Source organism: Prunus dulcis, chromosome 3 (assembly GCF_902201215.1).
Source record: "Prunus dulcis chromosome 3, ALMONDv2, whole genome shotgun sequence".
Lineage (NCBI taxonomy): Eukaryota > Viridiplantae > Streptophyta > Magnoliopsida > Rosales > Rosaceae > Prunus > Prunus dulcis.
The window spans coordinates 15316460-15341352 of NC_047652.1; the positions used below are offsets into that span (position 1 = coordinate 15316460).

At 37.7% G+C, this 24893-nt stretch overlaps 4 protein-coding genes across 4 annotated transcripts; all 4 read left to right on the forward strand.

Moving 5' to 3' along the window:
• The first annotated feature begins 2813 nt into the window (after positions 1 to 2813).
• On the forward strand, positions 2814 to 5927 carry LOC117621838 (receptor-like protein EIX2). Its single transcript, XM_034352383.1, has one exon. The coding sequence runs from the start codon at positions 2814 to 2816 to the stop codon at positions 5925 to 5927; it is 3114 nt and encodes a 1037-aa protein (XP_034208274.1).
• A 2082-nt stretch (positions 5928 to 8009) lies between these two features.
• LOC117621839 (receptor-like protein EIX2) lies at positions 8010 to 10697 on the forward strand. The gene has a single exon (XM_034352384.1). It carries the CDS (start codon positions 8139 to 8141, stop codon positions 10695 to 10697), a length of 2559 nt encoding a protein of 852 aa, XP_034208275.1. The 5' UTR covers positions 8010 to 8138.
• A 954-nt stretch (positions 10698 to 11651) lies between these two features.
• Positions 11652 to 14147, forward strand: LOC117621840 (receptor-like protein EIX2). Its single transcript, XM_034352385.1, has one exon. It carries the CDS (start codon positions 11652 to 11654, stop codon positions 12699 to 12701), a length of 1050 nt encoding a protein of 349 aa, XP_034208276.1. The 3' UTR covers positions 12702 to 14147.
• LOC117621841 (receptor-like protein EIX2) lies at positions 12709 to 14489 on the forward strand. Its single transcript, XM_034352386.1, has 2 exons — positions 12709 to 13497; positions 13812 to 14489. The coding sequence occupies exons 1-2, from the start codon at positions 12709 to 12711 to the stop codon at positions 14487 to 14489; spliced, it is 1467 nt and encodes a 488-aa protein (XP_034208277.1).
• The last annotated feature ends 10404 nt before the right edge of the window (positions 14490 to 24893 follow it).

A 24893-nucleotide genomic window follows, 5' to 3' on the forward strand; every position in this document is an offset into this window, starting at 1 on the left:
GTACCACATGATATCTTGACGTCATCTTCATCAGTTAGATCTACATAGTCTACCTCCAAAGAATCCACAGCAATACCAGTATTTTTGGTTAGGTTCACGTGGTTCATGAGTCTATCACGAAAACTGCCATTCTTCAAAAAAGGGGGGGACACAGAAGTCGTGTCGACCGCCGGCTCTAGGTTTACCAATGGGGTAAGTTTCTCATCGCAATCTGCATTCAGATCTTCTGACGACCTTATACGCTTGGTAACCCTCGATATCTTACTAACCAACCCCGGAGAGCCCTCAGCCATCTGAACCCCGGAGAGCTCTCTTACCACCTAATTTTCATTCCATCTCGCTCACATTTTGTTTAAACATATTGCCTGTTGATATAAAATTCAACTTTTCCCAACATATAAAAAAGGTACAAATACATCCTGCATTAAGGTTTTTTTAATTCTCTTTCTTTATTTTAGTTTATTATTGAAATCTAACGCGTATCCCTAAACTAACAGTTATGAAAATAAATCCCGATGTGATCAAGCTAATGCATAGAAATCTCTTTCTTTCTAGTTTATATTATAGAATTTTGATGAGCCTCCCACCACCTAATTTTTGTTCCATCTTATTAACATTTTGCTTAAATAAATTGCTGATTGCTTTGATATGCAGGCAAAAAATATATATATATATATATGTAAATCCTACTATTGGTATTATTGCTTTGGTAGCCAAAGTCATGAGAATGCATCAATGCCGGTACCTACTACCAGAGTATGAATGGACTTGCAAACTTGTAGAAAACGTTCAGATAAATTTTTACACTCCTTGCGTAATTAGTTCACTTGCAGATCAATAGCCATGCTACATTTGTTTTTTATTAAGCAGCCCAAAGCTCAAAAAGCAAATGTAGTTATCATTTTAGGTTCAGCTTTCGCGTTTGTGTTCAGTGATTGTAAGTTGTTAATATGATAGACTCAACACTCATGTGCGCTTAATGATGCATCCTAATAGTAATAAAAAGTTGAGAGTCTCATATGTTGTATCATGCGATCCTTGACAACTAATAAATTCTCCACAATTAAGGATACAGTGTATTCTAATGAGTAGTAACATGTCAAATGCATGCTAAAGTATTGTAGATACAGGTCTAGCCATTTTGAATTTTCAAGAATTGGAAATGCTTATGGGAAAACACCAAAACTGTGAACTTTTTACATGCTTGATGGTGCTAAAAATGAAAAGAGAGAAGTGCTTGTGTTATTTCAATTGTAACAGAGACTACTGTATTTTGTTTTTTTTGGGGTGTTTGGCCAAGAAGTATCCAAAATCTATTCCACTAGAAATTTTTTATTTAAAAAATATATAAATAATGTAGTCCATATCCGTACTCCGTACAAAGGAAAAGAAGGGGATGGCCTTTTATTTTCTGCAGTAAATAGTTGAATGTGACAACCAATGAACGAACGTTTTGGAAAGTTGGAAGCATGACTTGTGAAGGTCAATGCTTTGCCGTTAGCAAACACATGGTCTTTGCCTTGCTTTTCACATGTGCAGGCTGAAGATGCTAAAATCGGAAGAAGAAGAAAGTAAAAGGGGATGATGATCAAGGAACTGTTTGAATCACATCCGAACTTCACCATTGTATATCATGGCAAGAAGAAAGAACTCGAATATGGAGATGAACACTTTTTTTTTTGGGGTTGACCTTGGTTTTTTGGTAACTCAAACATGAACTTTCAGTTGCCTCATCAAACTTTGATGAGTCTTTCACTACCTAATTTTCTTTTCATCTCATTCACATTTTGCTTAAACATATTGCTTGTTGATAAATAACTCAACTTTTCCTAGCATATCAAAAGACACGATTTTCTTCTATTTTATTAATGGAGGATTGGGGTATTTGAATTTGAGATTTCTTTCGACGTTCGAAAGAGAAATACCACTAAATTGGACTAGTTAATACACAACACCAAGCTAAGAAAAGATGATGTGAGAGATATAATGCTAATTTGGTGGTCCAAAATACTTTTATTGTCACATGCTAGCATTCCCCATGACAAAGTTAATTAAGGAATGACACATGCTAGCACTCCCCTTCACTATAATAATGAGAGGTAGATTTTAAAGAGGCTTAAACGTCTTTGGCGAGAGAAAGAGTATATGTAAGACAAAATGATGGACAAAGTGAGAAGGAGAAGCTCTATGGAATGAGCTCTCAACTTGTGGACTTCCAAAGTTGGTTTAGGTTTTGATTGGACCAATAACACAAACAAAAACATATATCTATTTATATAAAGCAAAAGGCAGAGAATGGTAAAACATTCAAAATAACAGAAGATGTCTTTGGTCAATGCAAATATTAAGAATTGAAATTATTAATTAAATGAAGATAATATGGTAAATTCACACTTCTTGATATTAAAAAAATTAAAATTAAAAGAAAAATCAAATAATGGATTCTATTTTTATGGAACACAACTACCCATTATCTTTTTTAATTCTAAAAAAATTTTAAATTTTTTTGAAAAAATATACCTCTCGCAGGCTCGAAAGAGCGTGCAGAGAGACTAGTATATAATGTAGACCAAAAAAAAAAAAAGGAAGATCAGACGATGAATAAAAACCTAGATTAAAGTTCTTTGCAATTGCTGGGTGGGACACATTGGAGAAGTCTTGCCCTTCTTTCACGTTCTTTGCAGGTCTAACAGCAAAGATGATAAGGAAAAATGCTTGCAAACTTGTAGAAGACGTTTTCCTTGCCTATATATGAGTTCACTCATTGAGTAGCCGTCTGCAACAAACAAATTGAGAGAAACTTTATTTGCATAATGGATACTTCGTATTCAAACTCATTCAACCCTCTCTATATTTCTCACTTTTTGTTCCTTTTGTTTTTGGCATCTTCATGTCTGCACACTAGCAGTCACTTCTGTTTCTGTTTGGTTGATGGAGTTCCAAGCACTGGTAGTGTGAGATCATGCATCGAGGAAGAGAGAAGTGCGCTTCTCAGTTTTAAACAGGATCTCAAGGATCCCTCTGGAAGGCTTTCTTCTTGGGCGGGTCGCGATTGCTGTCAATGGCAAGGGATTTCGTGTAACCGCAATGGTCATGTGGCCAAGCTGAACCTCCGAAATCCATATCCATATGGCTGGAATACTGAAGATCTCAACATCCAGGATCCACATTCATATGTTTGGAGGTATGATGAAAGGTGGGACGAGTTGGCTTATTATGAGGAGTCTTATTTGTGGGGTAAGATAAATCCTTCTTTGCTTAGCTTGAAATATTTAAATTATCTGGATCTAAGCTACAATGATTTTAATGGGATTCACATTCCTAAGTTCTTTGGGGAGCTTAAAAGTCTGGGGTATCTCAATATATCCCATGCATCATTTTCGGGAGAGATTCCCCCTTCTCTCGGTAACTTATCAAAATTGAACTATCTTGATATTGATATGTCTTCTTCTGATTATGCTACCACAATGCATTCCAAAAGCTTGAATTGGCTTTCTCATCTCGCTTCCCTAAAATACCTCAATCTCAATGGAGTGAATCTTAGCAGCACAGGAGTTCCAAATGTGTTGCATCATGTTAACTTGCTTCCTTCCTTACTGGAGTTACACTTATCTGGTTGCTTGTTTGAAAGCCTTCCACTATCACTACAGAAGATTAACTTCACCTCACTTTCGGTCCTTGATTTTTCGTATAATTCGTTCAATACTTCTTCATTTCCCAGCTGGCTTTTCAATCTTACCAACCTCAGAAAACTTGATTTAAGCGGGAATTCTTTCGGTGGTCCTTTTCCCGATGAACTTGCAAGCCTCAAATCTCTGGAATACCTAGCTTTAACTGAGTTGGGCCTCAAAGGTCGAATTCCCAGAGTCATTGGAAATATGTGCAAGCTAAAGTTTTTAAGTCTTAGTGGGAACGATTTTTATGGTGAGAAAATTGAAGAGTTTTGGAGGAGTTTGTCAAATTGTCCAAATAATACAATAGCATTAGAATCCCTAGATTTGTCTTATTGTGGGCTCGAAGGCCAACTGCCGGACTCCTTAGGAATGTTAACAAGTTTGCAGCATCTCAACCTCTACAATCTCTTTCTTTGGGGTTCAATTCCAGAATCTATTGGAAACTTGTCATCCTTGAAAACACTGGACCTCCATAGTAGCAATTTGAACGGCTCCATTCCAAAAAGTTTGGGAAAACTCTCCCAACTAGTTGAACTGGATCTATCTAATAATTCATGGGAAGGCATTCTAACGGAAGCCCATTTCATAAATCTCACCAGATTAAAAGCCATTTCAATATCCAGTGAGTTGGAAGAAAAGCCCATGTCCCTCGTCTTAAATGTGACTTATGATTGGGTCTCTCCTTTCAAGCTCCACACACTTAACATGAGAGACTGCAGAGTAGGTCATGGTTTTTGGGTATTGCTTCAATCTCAAACTGAACTAGTATATGTCAGCCTTCGTAATACTTTCATCTCGGGTTCCATATCAGAGGAATGGTTGTCAAAGATATCTTCTCAAGTCAAACTTTTGGATTTATCTTACAACAACTTCAGTGGAAGGCTTCCATTACAATTGAAGTTTCCAAAGCTATCTCGCATCAATTTGGGTCATAATCAATTGGAGGGCCCACTTCCAATTTGGCCCACTAATGCCTCATTCTTAGATCTTCAAAGAAATTTATTTTCCGGGCCAATTCCCTCCAATTTAGACCAATTGATGCCTAAATTGGCTCATCTTGATGTTTCTGAGAATCATTTGAATGGTACTATTCCACTCTCTATTTGCAACGTGAAAGGTATGGAAGTTATTTCGCTAAGAAACAATCAACTATTTGGAGAGTTCCCTCAAAGGTGGAGTTTGTGGAGCAGAATATTCAGTATTGATGTCTCACACAACAATCTTTCTGGTAATATTCCGAGTTCAATGGGTATCCCAAGTTCTCTTGGAAATTTTAAGGTGAATAATAATAATTTTGATGGCGAGATTATTTTTTCCTTGCAAAATTGTACTGATTTGATCATACTTAATCTTGGACACAACAAATTCACTGGAAACATACCTTTATGGCTTGGATCAAAACTATCCGGATTGATAGTGTTACAACTGCGATCCAACCTTTTAAGTGGGCATATCCCTCACCATTTCTGCAATCTTTTCTACCTTCGCGTCCTAGACCTTTCTCACAACAACTTTTCAGGGACCATTCCCAAGTGTCTGAAAAATACTACTTCTTTCAGCATAGATGTCCTGATCTTTGATACATATAATGGACAAACGACAATAGAGTCAAAAGGGAAAGAGCTCGAATATAGAGATGACCAGTTAATCTCATGGGGAAACATGATTGATCTTTCGTCAAACAATTTTGAAGGTGAAATCCCTGAACAAGTAGGCAGTACGGTTGAATTGAATACATTGAACTTGTCGATGAATCGATTAACTGGAGAGATTCCTTCAAGCATCGGAAAATTATGTTGGCTTGAAACTCTTGATCTCTCACACAACCAGCTTTCAGGACATATCCCTCAAAACTTTTCTTCTTTAACCTCCCTATCTCACTTGAACTTATCTTACAACAACTTGATTGGAAATATACCTTCGGGAAACCAACTCCAAACCCTCGATGATCCATCTATTTATGAAGGCAATCCGTTATTGTGTGGGGCTCCTCTTTCAACTATTTGCCCTGGAGATGATACACGTTCAAGGCAGACTTTTACTTCAGAAGATCACAGTAAAGATGAAAACGAAATGTTTTGGTTTTATGTTGGCATGGCACTTGGTTTCATTATAGGCTTTTGGGCTGTTTGTGGAACGTTGGTCCTAAAGAAGTCATGGAGGTATGCATATTTTAAATTCTTTGACAACGTGAAAGAGAAAGTAGCCTTAATAATTGCATTGAAAGTAGCTCGTTGGCAAGGGGGATTATGATACGAAGAGAAAATAAAAATGTGCATGTGTGTTTTGGTGGGCTACTCGTCCGACTGTTGCTGCTGAACCTTACTTTTGAAACTTGGCTTAGCTTTTAAATTGTTGCTTTTGCTAGTTTTTTATTTGGCTTGGCGTGTTTTGTATTAGTGTGCTTTCCTCACTTTGTGTTTTGAAGTCTCTCACGAGGGGCTTTGGGTCTTTTTGTCCCTTCCAAGTGTTACTCTTTTATTTCTTCAATAAATTTCTCTCGTACTATCGAGATTGTCAAAACAAAGGAAAAAGAAAAAGAAAACAATAACACTACATGTATGCTTCTTTCTATCGTAACTAATTTAATATGCACTTGCCGTTGATAAAATAAATCAAAGGAACTAGGATGGTATTAATAAAGACCTTCATACACTATTGACTCACAGCAGCAGTGTCAACTATGATATTCAGACAGATGATCAACAGTATGGCTTAAAGATATTTTGTCAAGCATCAGGGGGAGCGTGCTGTCAATAAAGACCCTTACACACTGTACCCTTTTTCCTTCGTCCAGGTTTTTATCCCACTGGGTTTTTCCTGGCAAGGTTTTAACGAGGCAGTGTCGCACGCATGTCAATATACACAGAATTTTATGTTACGCATGGTTATGTACTCTTTTTTCCTTCGACCAGTTTTTGTCCCACTGGGTTTTTTACTGGTAAGGTTTTTAATGAGGCATATTCCATACTATTTGTGGTCTCCAAGGGGGAGTGTTGTAAAAGTTTGAAGGTGGAGCCCACAGCTTTGGTATCACATGCATGGAGGAAGTTTCCTTGCATCTTCCAGGAACTTTCCCTGCATCTTCCAAGAACTTTCCCTTTTGTATATTTGCCAAAACCTTAGCCTATAAATAGGCATATCACTTGCAATGGGATGAGAGACCAACGGAGAAAAGAAGAAAGGAAAGAGAGAAGAGGAAAGAAGAGGAAAGAGAGGAGGAAAGAGAGAAGAGGAAAGAGAGAGAAAATTCAGTGAGCCTCACATATTGTAAACTCTAAAGTTGTAGCCCTATTATTTTATATAGTGAAAAAGTTACTGCTGCTGCTCTCCGAGGACGTAGGCATAGCCGAACCTCGTTAAATGCTGTGTCTCATCTACTTTACGTACAGCTCAAAATTCGCACATATCCCAGGTTATTTTATAACAAACAAATATTTATATAGATCTTATACTGACCGGGTTCTGCTATGTGTACATTTTACCACTATGTAGAAAGCCCAATAGTACCAGAGAGTAACCAAACATTTTACCACTATGCCGGTACCTACTACCAGAGTATGAATGGACTTGCTACAACAAACAAATTAAGAAAGCTTGATCCTCTCAATATTTCTCACTTTTTGCTCCTTTTCCTTTTGGCATCTTCACTGGTAGTAACTTCTGTTTCAGTTTGTGTTATTTCAATTGTAACAGAGACTACTGTTTTTTTTTTTGGGTTGTTTGGCCAAGAAGTATCCAAAACCTATTCAATTATATATAATGTATTGTAAAACTTGTGGGCTTCCAAAGTGGATAAAATTCTAGCGATTTTGAATTTTCAAGAATTGGAAATGCACCAAAAAACAGAAACAAAAACAAAAAAAAAAACAAAAAAAAAGAAAAAGATCAGACAATGAATAAGAACCTAGAATATTAAAGTTCTTTGCAATTGCTGGGTGGGACACATTGGGTTAAAACACCAGTTGGCAGTTTTATTTTTGTCCCCCAGTTACCATAAACTAATCCATGTAATTCTTTCACATAAATACCAGTTGGAAAAGATCTGGAAATTAGCAAATCCAATCCACTCATAAATACCAAACACGTCCTTAAAGATAATGCAATGAACGTACACCAGGGTTTTGGCCAATGTATCAAAAAGTAAGTCAAAAAGCAAAACGGTGACACTTAGGTCAAGGTCTTCCACCACGTGATGGAGAAGTCTTGCCCATCTTTCAAGTTCTTTGCAGTTCTAACAGGAAAGATGATAATGATAGTGATGGTTTAAAGTGATAAGGAAAAATACTTGCAAACTTGTAGAACGTGTTGGTTAATGTTCTCTAGTATAATAACCATTGACTTGCAACCTTGTAGAAGACGTTCAGACTACTTTTACACGCTCCTTGCCTTGCCTCCTATATATGGGTCACTCATTCAGTAGCCGTCTGCAACAAACAAATTGAGAGAAACTTTATTTGCATAATGGATACTTTGTATTCAAACTTATTCAACCCTCCCTATATTTCTCACTTTTTGCTCCTTTTGGTTTTGGCATCTTCATATCTGCACACTAGCAGTCACTTCTGTTTTTGTTTGGTTGATGGAGTTCCAAGCACTAGTACTGTGAGATCATGCATCGAGGAAGAGAGAAGTGCGCTTCTCGGTTTTAAACAGGATCTCAAGGATCCCTCTGGAAGGCTTTCTTCTTGGGCGGGTCGCGATTGCTGTCAATGGCAAGGGATTTCGTGCAACAATCGCACCGGTCATGTGGCGAAGGTGAATCTCCGGAATCCATTTCCATATGTTTTCGAGTACGACGACGAGTTGGACGAGTTGGTTTATAAGCAGTCTTGCTTGGGGGGTAAGATAAATCCTTCTTTGCTTAGCTTGAAATATTTAAATTATCTAGATCTAAGCAACAATGATTTTGATTGGATTCACATCCCTAAGTTCTTTGGGGAGCTTAAAAGTCTGAGGTATCTCAATATATCCCATGCATCATTTTCGGGAGAGATTCCCCATTCTCTCGGTAACTTATCAAAATTGAACTATCTTGATATTGATATGCCCTCTTCTGATTATGCTACCACAATGCATTCCAAAAGCTTGAATTGGCTTTCTCATCTCGCTTCCCTAAAATACCTCAATCTCAATGGAGTGAATCTTAGCAGCACAGGAGTTCCAAATGTGCTGCATCATGTTAACTTGCTTCCTTCCTTACTGGAGTTACACTTATCTGGTTGCTCGATTGATAGCAATCCACTATCACTACAGAAGATTAACTTCACCTCACTTTCGGTCCTTGATTTGTCATATAATTCGTTCAATACTTCTTCATCTCCCAGCTGGCTTTTCAATCTTACCAACCTCAGAAAACTTGATTTAAGCGGGAATTCTTTCGGTGGTCCTTTTCCCGATGAACTTGCAAGCCTCAAATCTCTGGAATACCTAGCTTTAACTGAGTTGGGCCTCAAAGGTCGAATTCCCAGAGTCATTGGAAATATGTGCAAGCTAAAGTTTTTAAGTCTTAGTGGGAACGATTTTTATGGTGAGAAAATTGAAGAGTTTTGGAGGAGTTTGTCAAATTGTCCAAATAATACAATAGCATTAGAATCGCTAGATTTGTCTGGTTCTCGGCTGGAAGGCCAACTGCCGGCCTCCGTAGGAAAGTTAAAAAGTTTGCAGCATCTCAACCTTGGGGTGCTCTTACTTTGGGGTTCAATTCCAGAATCTATTGGAAACTTGTCATCCTTGAAAACACTGGACTTGTCTTATAATAATATGAACGGCTCCATTCCAGAAAGTTTGGGAAAACTCTCCCAGCTAGTTGAACTGGATCTGTCTTATAATTCATGGGAAGGCATTCTAACGGAAGCCCATTTCATTAATCTCACAAAATTAAAAGCTATTTCAATATTCAATGAGATAGAAGCAAAGCCCATGTCCCTCGTTTTAAACGTGGCTTATGATTGGGTTCCTCCTTTCAAGCTCCACACGCTTCACATTGGATATTGCAGAGTAGGTCATGGTTTTTGGGTATTGCTTCAATCTCAGACTGAACTAGTGTATGTTAGTCTTCGTAATACTTTCATCTCGGATTCCATACCAGAGGAATGGTTATCGAAGATATCTTCCCAAGTCACAGATTTGGATTTATCTTACAACAACTTCAGTGGAAGGCTTCCATTACAATTGAAGTTTCCAAAGCTACAGAGTATCAATTTGGGTCATAATCAATTGGAAGGCCCACTTCCACTTTGGCCCACTAATGTCAACTTCCTTGATCTTCAAAGCAATTTATTTTCCGGGCCAATTCCCTCTAATTTAGACCAATTGATGCCCAAATTGAGTCATTTGGATGTTTCTGAGAATCATTTGAATGGTACTATTCCACCCTCAATTTGCAACATGAAGGATATGGAAATCATTTCACTTAGAAACAATCAGCTGTTTGGAGAATTCCCTCAACAATGGAGTTTGTGGAGCAGCATATCCGTTATTGATGTCTCACACAACAATCTTTCTGGTAATATTCCAAGTTCAATGGGTATCCCAAGTGCTCTTCAACAATTCAAGGTGAATAATAATAATTTTGGTGGTGAGATTCCTTTTTCCTTGCAAAATTGCACTAATTTGGGCATACTTAATCTTGAACACAACAAATTCACTGGAAACCTACCTTTATGGATTGGATCAAACGTGTCCACATTGCAACTGTTACAACTGCGATCCAACCTGTTAAGTGGGCATATCCCTCACCATTTCTGCAATCTTATATACCTTCGCGTCCTAGACCTTGCTCACAACAACTTTTCAGGGACCATTCCCAAGTGCCTGAAAAATATGATTTGTCTAGTCGATGCTAATGCTGTACACCTTGATTTGGTTTTCTATGATACATATTATGGACAAACAACAATAACCTCCAAAGGCAAAGAACTCGAATATGAAGCTATCCAATTAGCCTATTGGGGAAACATCATTGATCTTTCGTCAAACAATTTTGAAGGTGAAATCCCTGAGGCAGTCTCGTTGAATTGAGTACCTTGAACTTGTCGATGAATCGATTAACTGGAAAGATTCCTTCAAGCATCGGAAAATTACGTTGGCTTGAAACTCTTGATCTCTCACACAACCACCTTTCAGGTGATATCCCTCAAAACTTTTCTTCTTTAACCTCTCTATCTCACTTGAACTTGTCCTACAACAACTTAATCGGAAGAATACCTTCAGGCAACCAACTCGAAACCTTCAATGACACATCTATTTATGAAGGTAATCCGTTATTGTGTGGGGCTCCTCTTTCAATTGTTTGCCCTGGAGATGATGCACGTTCAAGGCAGACTTTTCCTTTAGAAGATCACGGTAAAGATGATAACGAAATGTTGTGGTTTTACGTTAGCATGGCACTTGGTTTCATTATAGGCTTTTGGGCTGTTTGTGGAACGTTGGTCCTAAAGAAGTCATGGAGGTATGCATATTTTAAATTCTTTGACAACGTGAAAGAGAAAGTAGCCTTAATAATTGCATTGAAAGTAGCTCGTTGGCAAGGGGGATTATGATACGAAGAGAAAATAAAAATGTGCATGTGTGTTTTGGTGGGCTACTCGTCCGACTGTTGCTGCTGAAGCTTACTTTTGAAACTTGTCTTAGCTTTTAAATTGTTGCTTTTGCTAGTTTTTTATTTGGTTTGGCTTGTTTTGTATTAGTGTGCTTTCCTCACTTGTGTTTAGAAGTCTCTCATGAGGGGCTTTGGGTCTTTCTGTCCCTTCCAGGTGTTACTCTTTTATTTCTTCAATAAATTTCTCTCGACAGTAATTTCTCTCATACTGTCGAGATTGTCAAAATAAAGGAAAAAGAAAAAGAAAACAATAACACTACATGTATGCTTCTTTCTATCGTAACTAATTTAATATGCACTTGCCGTTGATAAAATAAATCAAAGGAACTAGGATGGTATATTGACATTTGTTTTTCTTTTCTTCTCACTCATGTATGCTTCTCAGCTTTAAACAGGATCTCAAGGATCCCTCTGGAAGGCTTTCTTCTTGGGTGGGTCGCGATTGCTGTCAATGGCAAGGGATTTCATGCAACAACCGCAACGGTCATGTGGCCAAGCTGAACCTCCGAAATCCATATCCATATGTCAGGTATGATGAAGAGTGGGACGCGTTGGCTTATAACCAGTCTTGCTTGGGGGGTAAGATAAATCCTTCTTTGCTTAGCTTGAAATATTTAAACTATCTGGATCTAAGATACAATGATTTTGATGGGATTCACATTCCTAAGTTCTTTGGGGAGCTTAAGAGTCTGAGGTATCTCAATATATCCTCTACATCATTTTCAGGAGAGATTCCCCATTCTCTGGGTAACTTATCAGAATTGAACTATCTTGATATTGAGCTCTCCTTTTCTAATTATGTTCCCTCATTAGAAATGCATTCCAAAAACTTGAATTGGCTTTCTCATCTCTCTTCCCTAAAATACCTCAATCTCAATGGAGTGAATCTTAGCGGCACAGGAGTTACAAATTGGCTGCATCATGTTAACATGCTTCCTTCCTTACTGGAGTTACACTTACTTGATTGCTTCATTGAAAGCCTTCCACTATCAGTACAGAAGATTAACTTCACCTCTCTTTCGGTCCTTGATATGTCATATAATTACTTCAATACTTCTTCATTTCCCAGCTGGCTTTTCAATCTTACCAGCCTCAGAAAACTTGTTCTAAATGAGAATTCTTTCGGTGGTCTTTTTCCCGATAAACTTGCAAGCCTCAAATCTCTGGAATACCTAGATTTAACTGAGTTGGGCCTCAAAGGTCGAATTCCCAGAGTCATTGGAAATATGTGCAAGCTAAAGTTTTTAAGTCTTAGTAGGAACGATTTTTATGGTGAGAAAATTGAAGAGTTTTTGAGGAGTTTGTCAAATTATCCAAATCATACAATAGCATTAGAATCACTAGATTTGTCATCGTATGCTGGAAGGCCAACTGCCAGCCTCCATAGGAAACTTGTTATCCTTGAAAACATTGGACCTATCTAGTAATAATATGAACGGCTCCATTCCAGAAAGTTTGGGAAAACTCTCCGAACTTGTTGAACTATATCTTTATTCGAATTCATGGGAAGGCATTCTAAAGGAAGCCCATTTTATAAATCTCACCAGATTAAAAGCTCTTTCAATATCCACGGATCCAATAGAGAAGCCCATGTCCCTCAACGTGGCTTATGATTGGGTTGCCCCTTTCAAGCTCCATAGACTTCTCATTAGATACTGCAGAGTGGGTCCTGGTTTTTGGAAATTGATTCAATCTCAGACTGAACTATTAGATGTCACCCTTCAGAATACTTCCATCTCGGATTCCATGCCAAAGGAATGGTTGTCGAAGATATCTTCTCAAGTCCAAAATTTGGATTTATCTTACAACAACTTCAGTGGAAGGCTTCCATTACAATTGAAGTTTCCAAAGCTACAGTCTTTCGATTTGGGTCATAATCAATTGGAAGGCCCACTTCCACTTTGGCTCACTAATGTCTACTACCTTGATTTTCAAAGCAATTTATTTTCCGGGCCAATTCCCTCCAATTTAGGCCAATTGATGCCCAAATTGAGATATCTGGATGTTTCTGAGAATCGTTTGAATGGTACTATTCCACTCTCTATTTGCAACACGAAGGATATGGAAGTAATTTCGCTAAGAAACAATCAACTATTTGGAGAGTTCCCTCAACGGTGGAGTTGGTGGAGTAAAATAAGAATTATTGATGTCTCACACAACAATCTTTCTGGTAATATTCCGAGTTCAATGGGTTTCCCAAGTTCTCTTAAAAAATTTAAGGTGAATAATAATAATTTTAGTGGTGAGATTCCTTTTTCCTTACAAAATTGCACTTCTTTGCTCTTACTTAATCTTGGAGGCAACAAATTCATTGGAAACCTACCTTTATGGATTGGATCAAACGTATCCACCTTGGAAGTGTTACAACTGCAATCCAACCTTTTAAGCGGGCATATCCCCACCATTTCTGCAATCTTCCACACCTTCACGTCTTAGACCTTGCTCACAACAACTTTTCAGGTACCATTCCTAAGTGTTTGAAAAATATGACTTGTCTAGTCGAAGTTAATGATGCATGCCAGAATTTCACCTAGTATGCGGGATATCTTGGAAAAAGTGCAATAACGTTAAAAGGGAAAGAGCTCGAATATGATGATGGAAACTTAGCCTTGTGGGGAAATTTGATTGATCTTTCGTCAAACAATTTTGAAGGTGAAATCCCTGAACAAGTAGGCAGTCTGGTTGAATTGAGTACGTTGAACTTGTCGATGAATCAATTAACTGGAGAGATTCCTTCAAGCATTGGAAAATTACGTTGGCTTGAAACTCTTGAACTCTCACACAACCAGCTTTCAGGACATATCCCTCAAAACTTTTCTTCTTTAACCTCCCTATCTCACTTGAACTTATCTTACAACAACTTGATTGGAAATATACCTTCGGGATACCAACTCCAAACCCTCAATGATCCATCTATTTATGAACACAATCCGTCACTGTGTGGGGCTCCTCTTTCAACTGTATGCCCTACAGATGACACAAAACCAGGACATACTTTTCATGGAGAAGATCATAGTAAAGATGATAAGGAAGGGTTTTGGTTTTACGTCAGCATGGCACTTGGTTTCATCATAGGCTTTTGGGCTATTTGTGGAACGTTGGTCCTAAAAAAGTCATGGAGGTATGCCTATTTTAAATTCTTTGACAACGTCAAAGAGAAGGTAGCATTAACAATTGCATTGAAAGTAGCTCGTTGGCAAGAGAGATTGTGATGCAAAGGGAAAATAAAAATGTGCATGCGTGTTCAGGTAGGCTACTGGTCCTTTTGTTGCTGCTGAAGCTTACTTTTGGAACTTGTTTTAGCTTTTAAATTGTTGCTTTTTGCTAGTTTTTATTTGGTTTGGCGTGTTTTGTATTAGTGTGCTTTCCTCACTTTGTGTTATGGGTCTCTCACGAGGGGCTTTGGTTCTTGTTGTCCCCTCTAGGTGTTACTATTTTATTTCTTCAATAAATTTCTTTCGTGTTGTCGAGATTGTGAAAACAAAGGAAAAAAAAAAACAATAACTAATTTAATATGCACTTGTCGTCGATAAAATAAATCAAAGGAACTATGGTGGTATATTGACAATTTTTTTTTTCTTTTCACTCTTGTCTATCTTATAAGAAATGAAGTTAAAAAGAGATACTTCGATTTATGAAACTATTGGTGCGTTTACCTCATCAAATTTTGAAGAGTCTCTCACCACCTAATTTCCATCCCATTTGATTCACAGTTAGCTTAAGCCGCATGGTACATGTCAAGTTAAGAAAGCGCCCATGCCAGAGTTGATGTTGATTTTTGGTCTACATTTTTTTGCTTTAGTTTTCTGAAGGGGCCTTTCAATATAAACCCAGTCAATGACCAAAGTGTTGGGAAAAACCCTCTTGTTATAGTTATAGAATAAAAACCTAATTTTTATTTATTACTTAGTTTTTATGACTATTTTGCCCTTTAAGATAAATAATGGAAACAAATTAAAAGCACTTTATTTGTTTTTTATACAATTAAAAGTGTTTTTTTTTTTTTTTGGGTACTATTAAAAGGGCTTAATTTGATGCTTTTGTTAGTCCCAAATTCTGAATTTGAATTTTGAACATAACAAAATCAAACTTGACCCTATATAATGCACATAATTAATATACATATAACCAAAAGGTGAAAATGAATAACACACATACATACATTGATGAAAATATGCATGAGTGTAGAAATATAAGATATTGTTACCTTGTTAATAGTAAGTAAATTTAGATTTTAGCCACAAAATAAATTTTACTTTTGGAAAAAGTCAAAGCTTTTTCAAAAAGGTCAGAAAAACCTCTCAACTTTCAAATCAAAGACATGTAAATGTAAAGGATTCTTTAGAAAATCCAAAAATAAATAAGGGCAATTTTGTCCATTTTGACTTCTTTTAAAAAATTTCTCGCTCCTTTGGGTTTTTCCAAAATCTCCATGTATGGAGAGAACTCACAAATACCAAAACATATTCCCCTTTATAAAAAGAAGCAAAAAGTGAAAGAAAAATTGCAAATAAGAAGATGAAAGAGAAAAATAAAATAAAAGAAGAATAAGAAAAATGATGAAGGTGCCAACGTGAATGGACTGGATCAGATTGAAGGATTCAACAATCTTAACAGAACACTCCATATATAGAGCAAACCTCATACCTTCTCTGACAGCCGCTGCCTCCGCATTTGGGTAGGAGGTGAGGATGTTTTGGGAAGCAAAAGAAATGAGCTCTCAACTTGTGGGTTTCCAAAGTGGGTTTCGGATAGGTTGTCAGAATGCAGGCATAAACCAAGACTCTAAATAGACTTTATAGATCAAGTGGGTCTAGGAGGTTTTATACATGTCTTTGTTCTTCACGTCATGGAGACTATATATTAACATTCTTTGCAATTTCTGGGTGGGACACAATTTGGCATTTTAATTTTTTCCTCCCATAAGTTTCAATTACCATAAACTAATCCATGTGGTTCTTTCAACTTGGACATGTAAGACTTTAATAGGTTTATATACTCAAAACACATACCTTGATCCGACATTGTATTCTTGATTATTGGTTCACTGTTATAGGTTGATTTGCAGTAGGGTAGTGTCTCTATGCTATCCGGCTCTTGAATCTCTTTCTTGATGGGGTAGAATAATATTGAGAGTGATTAGCCGTTAGCATAGGGACCTTCCTTTTATAGGCATAGTTTAAGAATCCTCCTCATCATGGATTGCTTAAACTCCTTTAACCAAAAGGATTAGTTATCTCAATCCATTTAAAATAGGAAATCTTAAGCACTTGTATTTATCTAAAGCAGTCATATATCAAGCCTTAAATTAAATCGATCCATGTAATCCTAATTGACATTGGACTAGTTAACCTTAAGTGATTAGAAGACCATCTTTAGAGTTTGTATTAGAATGCAAATATTACATTCTCCCACTTGGTCAAATAATCACTAAAGAACAATGTCAATTACTGTAAGGCCTTGTGGAATACAGTTTGATTTTATTTCCTCATCAAGCCACTTGTCAACAGTGAAAATGATAATGAGTTATCAAGACTGAGCAAAGAAACTTCCATGAAGTCTTTACAACTACAGTTATCAAATCCAATGTCACATAATAGGGCTGCCATCAAGATTGAAATCATAGAATAAATCATAGCTAACCAAATTGACATAATTGCTATGATCATTCTTTTAGTCCGACTTATAGGATTGTTCAAGATCCTTTCTTTTACTCCAGGTAAAAGACATCACTGTTATGAATGCAATACTTTAAACAGTTAACCTTAAGCTAGCAACAAATCATTCACTGTTAATTACATTTAAATAACAAAACAGTTTATGCAGAACAAATTGACCAAACAAAATAAGCAAAAACAACATCAAAATCAATACTTTCAACACTTTAAATGCGTTTTTGGAAAGGCTAAACGACCTCAAATGGCCAAAAAACACCATATATCACAGCAATGCTGTGAGTTTGATTCCTGGCTTCATTTCCTTTTCAAAAAGGTATCATGCACCTCAATCAAAGCTCGGACGACAAATCTGCAAATTCGCGCTACGTCCCTTCTGCTCCCACTGTTTTTATGCATCAAAACCGGACAACACCCCCATACTAGTTACATGCCTCTTGAAAACATTATTTGGTAGCCCTTTATTGAATGGATCTGCTAGATTGGACTTTGTATTAATATAATCCATGGCAATGCTTCCTTTACTGATCTTTTCTTTCACTGATAAGAACTTTAGCAATAGAGGCTTCCCTCCGATTGACCTTTTGTTCCCTTTTGCAAACAATATGGCTGAGTTATTATCATTCCAAATCTGAATAGGCTTCTCAATTGTTCCCAAAACTTTCAGGCTAGTTAGAAAATTCTTCAACCAAATAGCCTGACATGTTGCTTCATCGCAAGCTATGAACTCTGCCTACATAGTTGAGGTGGTCACAATAGACTGCTTAACTCTTTTTCAAGAAACTACAACTCCTCCAAATAGAAAAACAAAACCTGAAGTAGATTTTAAGTCATCTACACACCCTGCAAAGTTAGCATCTGCATAGCCAACCAATTCTAAGCTCTCATTCCTTTTGTAAACTATCTTGAAATCCTTTGTCCTCTGCAAGTATCTCATGATTTTCTTCCCTGTAAACCAATGAGCCTGTCCTGGATTTGATTGAAACCTCCCTAACACACTTAAAGGGAAAGCTAGATCAGGCCTTGTGCAAACTTGAGCATACATAAGGCTGCCAACCAATGAAGCATAAGGCTTATCTGCCATCTCCAACTTCTCTTGATCTGTTTTTGTCGCTTGTTCACGACTAAACCTATCTCCTTTGTTAATAGGCACATCACCCCCTACACATTCCATCATATTGAACCTTTTGAGTATTTTCTCAATGTACCCCTTTTGTGAAAGTCCTAATAAGCCTCTTTTCCTATCTCGGCTAATTTCTATTCCAAGGACATAAGATGCCTTTCCCAAATCAGTCATTTCAAAATCCTTAGATAGGAAGACCTTGACATCACGTAACAATGTGAGATTAGTGCTTGCTAGGAGAATGTCATCCATATATAGTACAAGTAAAACGTAGTGCCTCCTACTGATCTTGACATATATGCATGAATCTAGGACATTTTCTGTGAAACCATATGTCTTAATAACTTCATCAAATCTCATGTACCACTGTCTAGAAGCTTGTTTTAAGCTATATAGCGATTTGTTCAATTTACAGACCATGTTTTCTTGCACCCTTTGAACAAAACCCTCAGGCTGCTGCATGTAAATTTCTTCCCTCAAATGTCCATTTAGGAATGCAGTTTTGACATCCATCTGGTAAAGGTGCATGTCAAAATGTGCAACCAACGCCATAATTACTCTCAATGAGTCTTTAGTGGATACTGGTGAAAAAGTTTTTGTATAATCAATGCCCTCTTGTTGTGTGTACCCCTTTGCAACCAGCCTAGCTTTGTACCTGTCTATTGCCCCTTTCGAATCCCTTTTAGTCTTATAAATCCATTTGCAGCCTATAGGTTTACATCCTTGAGGTAAAACTTTTAATTCCCAAACACCATTCTTTCTCATTGACTCTAACTCAGATTTCATTGCAGCCAACCACCTTTCATTGTTTTCACCCATTATGGCTTGCTTGAAATTCTCAGGATCATCCTTTCCAAGTATGTCATGCTCAGATTCTTGTAGATATACATAGAAATCCGGCAATGTAGATCTTCTTGCTCTTTTTGACCTTCTCAATTCCATATCCTGCATATTTTGGTCTGTGCCTCGAATGTCATTATTATTTTGCACAGGTAGATTCAAAATTCAAGCTTGAATTGTGTCTGGAATGTCATTATTGTCTTGCACAGTGGATTCAAAATTTCTGTTTGAACTGTGTCTTCTTTCATATTGTCAAGGTTTTTACAGTTTGTCTCAACTGCAGGTATTATAACAATGCCTTTACTTGTCTTAGATCCAGCAATGTTATCAATCTCCATTGATTCTTCATCAAAATCCAAAACTCTATCTTCTATTTCATCAGATCCATTTTCCATGAAAACTGCTCTTTGAGTCTCAACAAATCTTGTAGTGTTCTTTGGACAGTAGAACCTATACCTTTTGGATCCTTCAGGATAGCCAATAAAGAAAAAACTCACAGTTCTTGAGTCTAGTTTCTTTTCCACAGGGTTGTAGAGTTTTTCCTCTGCTTTGCAACCCCAAACCTTTAAGTGGTTTAAGATTGGTTTCCTTTTATTCCAAATTTTGAAAGGAATTTTGTCAACACTTTTTGTTGGAACTCTATTCAAGATATAGTTTGCAGTCTTCAAGGCTTCTCCCCACAGAAAAATAGGGAGATTGGTACAACACATCATGCTTCTTACCATGTCTTTTAAAGTCCTATTCCTCCTCACAGAAACTCCATTCTGCTGAGGTGTACCTGAATTGGTATACTGAGCTATTATACCTTCTTCCTGGAGATATCTTGCAAAAGGACTTGGATTTCTTCCAGCTTTATCAAATCTGCCATAATATTCTCCACCTCTGTCTGACCTTACCACTTTGATTTTAAGTTCCAATTGTTTTTCCACCTCAACTTTATAGATTTTGAACATATCTAGGGCTTCTGATTTTTCTTTTATTAAATAGATATGTCCATATCTTGAGTGATCCTCTGTGAAGGTGATAAAATACTTGTATCCTTCATGTGTTGGATTTGGAAAAGGACCACAAATATCAGTGTGAATTAATTCCAACAAATTTTCACTTCTTACTGCTCCTTTCTTCATTAAGGTCATTAGTTTTCCTTTTATGCATTCAACACAGTTTTCATCCAACTCATTAAAGTCAAGTGGTGCTAACACAGATTCTTTGCATAGGGTGTTCAGTCTTTCTTTTGAAATATGGCCGAGTCTTTTGTGCCAAATTTTTGCAGATGTTTGATTATTACGTTTTGTGCTTGTAATGTTCATAACCATTTGAGGAGTTTTGCAGTTTAACTGAAACATATTACCAACAAGAATTCCATTTCCAACTAACTCTTTATTATTGAAAATTGAAATACCAAATTCATCAAAACTCAAAGTGAGCTTCGATTTTACAAGCCTAGCAACTGAAATAAGGTTCCTTGTCATAGAAGGAACATATACTACATCCACCAAATCCAAAACAAAACCAGAATCTAATTGAATCATAATTGCTCCAATGAACTCTACTTGTACTTTGACTCCATTTCCTACTAACACCTTCACCTCATCCTTGTTTGGTGGTCTCTTGGTTATGAACCCCTGCAAAGAATTAGCAACATGTATTGAAGCACCACTGTCTAACCACCAAGTATCAGTTGAAACATCAATCAAATTTGATTCAAAACAGACCAAAGCGTTTTCAATCTTACCTTCATTTTTGCCTTTGTTCTTCTGCTTTTCTAACCACCTCTGGTACCTTGTGCAGTTTCCTTTCATGTGTCCAAATTTTCTGCAGAAATAGCATTTTAATCCAGTTGGCTTTCCCTCTTTCATCTTGGTATTTTCCTTATCTTTCTTTTCTGCAAAATTTCCCTTCTTTTCTTTGAACTGTTTCACACAATAATCTTGTACCATATTCACAGTTTTCTGACCTCTTTCCATGATGATATTCTTTTCTTCTTGAACACTTATTGTTATGAGATCATTCAATGTCCAACTTTCCTTTTGAGCTACATAAGAACTCTTGAGAGTTTTGAATTCTTTTGGCAGTGAATTCAATGCAAAATGCACCATCATATCATCATATATAGTCATGTTTAGTCCCTTTAGCTTGTTCGCAATGTCTGCCATATTCATTATGTGAGCTCTTACACAACCTCGCCCATCATACTTCATCTCAGTCAATTTGTTCAGCAGAACACCTTTGTCTCATTTCTCAGATTCTTTAAATTTCAGACCAATGGCAGCAAGAAAATCTTTTGCACTTTCTGATCTTGGAATACTTCCTCTTAAAGAAGGTGTCATGGTTTTCAGCATAATCAGTGTAGCCATCCTGTTGGCTTTTTCCCATCTTTCATATTTCCTTTTGACATCTGCAGTTGCATCTGCAGCAGGTTCCTTAAGTGCATCCCATTTTAGATCTATATCATAGTCCATTAGCCCTAGTGAAATTTCCAGCTCTTCTTTTCACTTTAGATAGTTTGAACCGGTCAAGATTTCGATGGAGCTATAGCTTGTAGCATTGACTGTAATTTCAAGAAAACATAAATACAAATCCCTAATAACCTTAATTAAACATTATTGATTTGCACCTGTAGGTCACAAATCAAACATGTTCCATGGTCTTAGAACAACAAATCTGTAGAAGCGGTCTTGAAACAACAAATGATTCTACATCTGTGGATGGAGAAACACTCATTGTTTGCTCATACAATCTGTTTTCTAAACTGTTCCATTATAATCAATCCTTCTTGCACAATTCACATATGTAGATAAAAATTTGTCCAAGAGAGATTGAATATAATGCAATCTTGATCAGGAACTTCGAATGAAGAATTTCCTGCATCGATTTAGTTGCTGTGGCTCACTTAATCAATTCAGGATCCTCCCCAAACTTTGATCAATCAGTCTTTCAAACATGATTTAAGCAGAGAACTTTATGCTTAACTCATACTTTTAACAATTAAGATATGCAATCAAAAAATACATGCTTATAATGACGATATAAAACATATTTCAATCCTTTAAGGCGAATTTTATCTTGTAATTAGGTTAAGAACATATAACCTATACTCTTATACCAAATGTAAGTCTTTAATAGGTTTATATCTCAGGACACATACATTGGTCCGACTTTGTATTCTTGATTGGTTCCACTACTACGAAAAACAAAACGTCGCGTAAAGTCTCATTTAGCCGCACTAACTTCAGCGCGACAAACAATTTGTCGCGCATAATCCGTCGCGCGAAGATCGTGAAGAAAGCCTTTGCGCGACGAGGTTAAACTCTTCGTCGCGCAGAAATGTGCGACGTGTAAACCATCGTTGCACCAACGGTATGGAGACGAAACAACTGTTCATCGCATAAACTTTGCGCGACGAACATTTATTCGGCGCACTTATATTTGCGTGACGATTAGAATAGCGCGACGAAAAACAATTCGTCGCGCAAAACTTGTTAGGGAGACGTAGATGTTCGCCGCAGAACCATTCGCGCGATGACAAAGTTTTCGTCGCTCATATATTTGCGCGACGAAACGTCTGTCGTCGCGCAGATGGAGAAGCGCGACGAAAATATTCGTCGCGCAAAACATGTTTGCGAGACGCATGTATTCGTCGCGCAAGAATTAAAAGTAATAAAAAAGTTGAATTTTTATTTTTTTATGTTACTTGTGGTTTTGCGCGACGAAATGTTTGCCGTCGCGCAAAAATAATATTACATTTTTTTTATTTTTTTTTATTTTTTTATTTTTTATTTTAAATAAAATTAGTTTTTATTTTAATTGATTAAACAATGAAATTGCAATAAAAATAAATTAGAATAAAATTTTGTTATAAAATAAAATAAATGTATTACAAATAAAATAAATGTTTATGATGAAAATAAATACACTAATCAAATAATGAATCAAAATCAACCGAGTCGTCGCCAGTATGCGGGTCGGAGGTCTGGGCGTTCACCGGGGCAGTGGTCTGGTGGGGATGCTCGGGATGGACGGGCTCGGAGGTCGGCGCATCAAAATGCGGGACTGGAATGCCGGACTGTGCGAGGGACTGCAGAATGACCGACATCTTGCTCTGAAGAGTGGCCACCTGTGCTGTCAAAGCAGTGACCTGACTGTTTGACTGCGCCGATGAACGAGGTCTAGGTTCCCTCCGCCGGGCATTCCCCATCCCTCGACAATATGTCCCCGGCCTCCTCCCGAGAGTCTGATCCAACGTCTCCGTCAAGATCTGAAATCCAGCATCCTGTGGAGGAGCCACAGACTCGATCGGAGTCTCGGGAGGAAGCTGGGAGGCGGACTCCTGAAGAACCAACTGGCTCCTCTCCACCATCGTCGTCTGTTGAACATAACATAAAATATAAATTAAAACATGCATATAAATTGAATGTGTAACATAAGAATTAAAATTAAATAATACTTACATGAAGGGACTCGGCCAACTCATTCCCGGGTCGAACATAAACGCCACCAAAGACGTCGATCTCTGGGAACTTGGACCCCTCCTAAATTGAACAAGAGAAGAAAAATATTAGTATAAAAAAAATAAATTAATAAAAATGACATTAAAAATGAAATAAAAATTGTGATTATTACCCGACGCCGTGCATCCATCCTATACGAAAAGGGCCTGGAGCCGGAATGGTGGAGAAGGGTCTTCTTCTTCCTATTACCCTTATTCACTTGGGCTTTATTCTGTTATACAAAAAATGAAACGTATTAGTTAAAATATAAAAAATTAAATAATCATGAAATAAAAAAATAAAATAAACATTAATAAGTAATAAGTAATAATTAAACAAATATAATTAAAAAAAATACCACAAATTCGGGCGCTTGAAAATGAGCGCAGAGCCACTCCCAACTATCCTCCCGCCCCTCAAGCTCCTTCGGGCAACCCTCCTGAAGAGCGACTTGCGGATCATCATAGGCCTGAAAATGGTGGTGCAAGTCGCTCTTCCACTGCTTGTACCTCTCAGCGAAGAGTCTGTTGACGTACGTCAACGACTCTTCGCCGAGATCCTCCAAGTTATAGTTCGTCTGCAATCAATTAATTAGATACGTTAAGTAATAGAAATATACAATTTTAAAGAAAAATAATGCAAATGTAAGGTACATACCGACAACTGGCCGCGAACCTCCGCCTTGATCTCGTCAGGCATGACCCTCCAAGACTTCCATTGCATCGGGCAATGGGTCCGCACGACGTGGCCAATGTCGTGGGCCAAGGAGCTATGCAACTCCGCCGTCGGTGCAGCCCGATGGCGCTCGTCGTATCCGATGCTGATACGACTGTTGGTCACCCGGGTGACCTTCGCCGTCTTCAGCTGACGACACGGTCCTCGGGTGTTCTTCTTCGCTGCAAAGAAATAAGGTATTAATGTTAAATAAAAAAATATTGTCAAATTTCAATATAAAATGAACAATACAAAAGTGTAGTTATACCTGGCTGTGATCCCGAGGCACCCGTACCATCGGTCGATGTCGTGTCGATGGTGTCGGTGGGCCGGTGCCGCCGCCTAGCACTAGCTGGTTGCTCCACGGATGACGCAGATGACGCAGGCGCACGGGACGCCCCGGGACCAACCACCACGTAGTCCATCAAAGCTGGAGCAGTGGCAGCAGATGCCGACTGAGCCGGGGGATCCGAACTCGGTGCAGTCGTCATCGACCTACCACGCCTAATCAAGTCTGACATCTGCACATATAATTTCATTCAGAATTTAAACTAATTAATTAAAAGCATAGCCTGACCTAGGGTTTGGAATTTCGGAGTATCCGGGACTCCGATCAACGATCAGTCGAATCCTAAACGATCCTAGAAACACAAAGGTACAACTACGTGAGTTTCAGTTCGATCCAACGGTCCGAACATATCAAACCCGGAAAAATCGCACAATAGGCGAAATCCGATCAAGACTCAAACGGCAACCAAATTCAAATCCGAGCAA

What these genes read in the sequence shown, in the direction of transcription:
- LOC117621839 (XM_034352384.1), top strand. Translation starts at nt 8,139, where the DNA reads ATGGATACTTTGTATTCAAACTTATTCAACCCTCCCTATATTTCTCAC.
- LOC117621841 (XM_034352386.1), top strand. Translation starts at nt 12,709, where the DNA reads ATGAACGGCTCCATTCCAGAAAGTTTGGGAAAACTCTCCGAACTTGTT. An exon ending in GTTCTCTTAAAAAATTTAAG is followed by an intron (nt 13,498 to 13,811) that starts GTGAATAATAAT and finishes AATTTCACCTAG; the next exon opens with TATGCGGGATATCTTGGAAA.
- LOC117621840 (XM_034352385.1), top strand. Translation starts at nt 11,652, where the DNA reads ATGCTTCTCAGCTTTAAACAGGATCTCAAGGATCCCTCTGGAAGGCTT.
- LOC117621838 (XM_034352383.1), top strand. Translation starts at nt 2,814, where the DNA reads ATGGATACTTCGTATTCAAACTCATTCAACCCTCTCTATATTTCTCAC.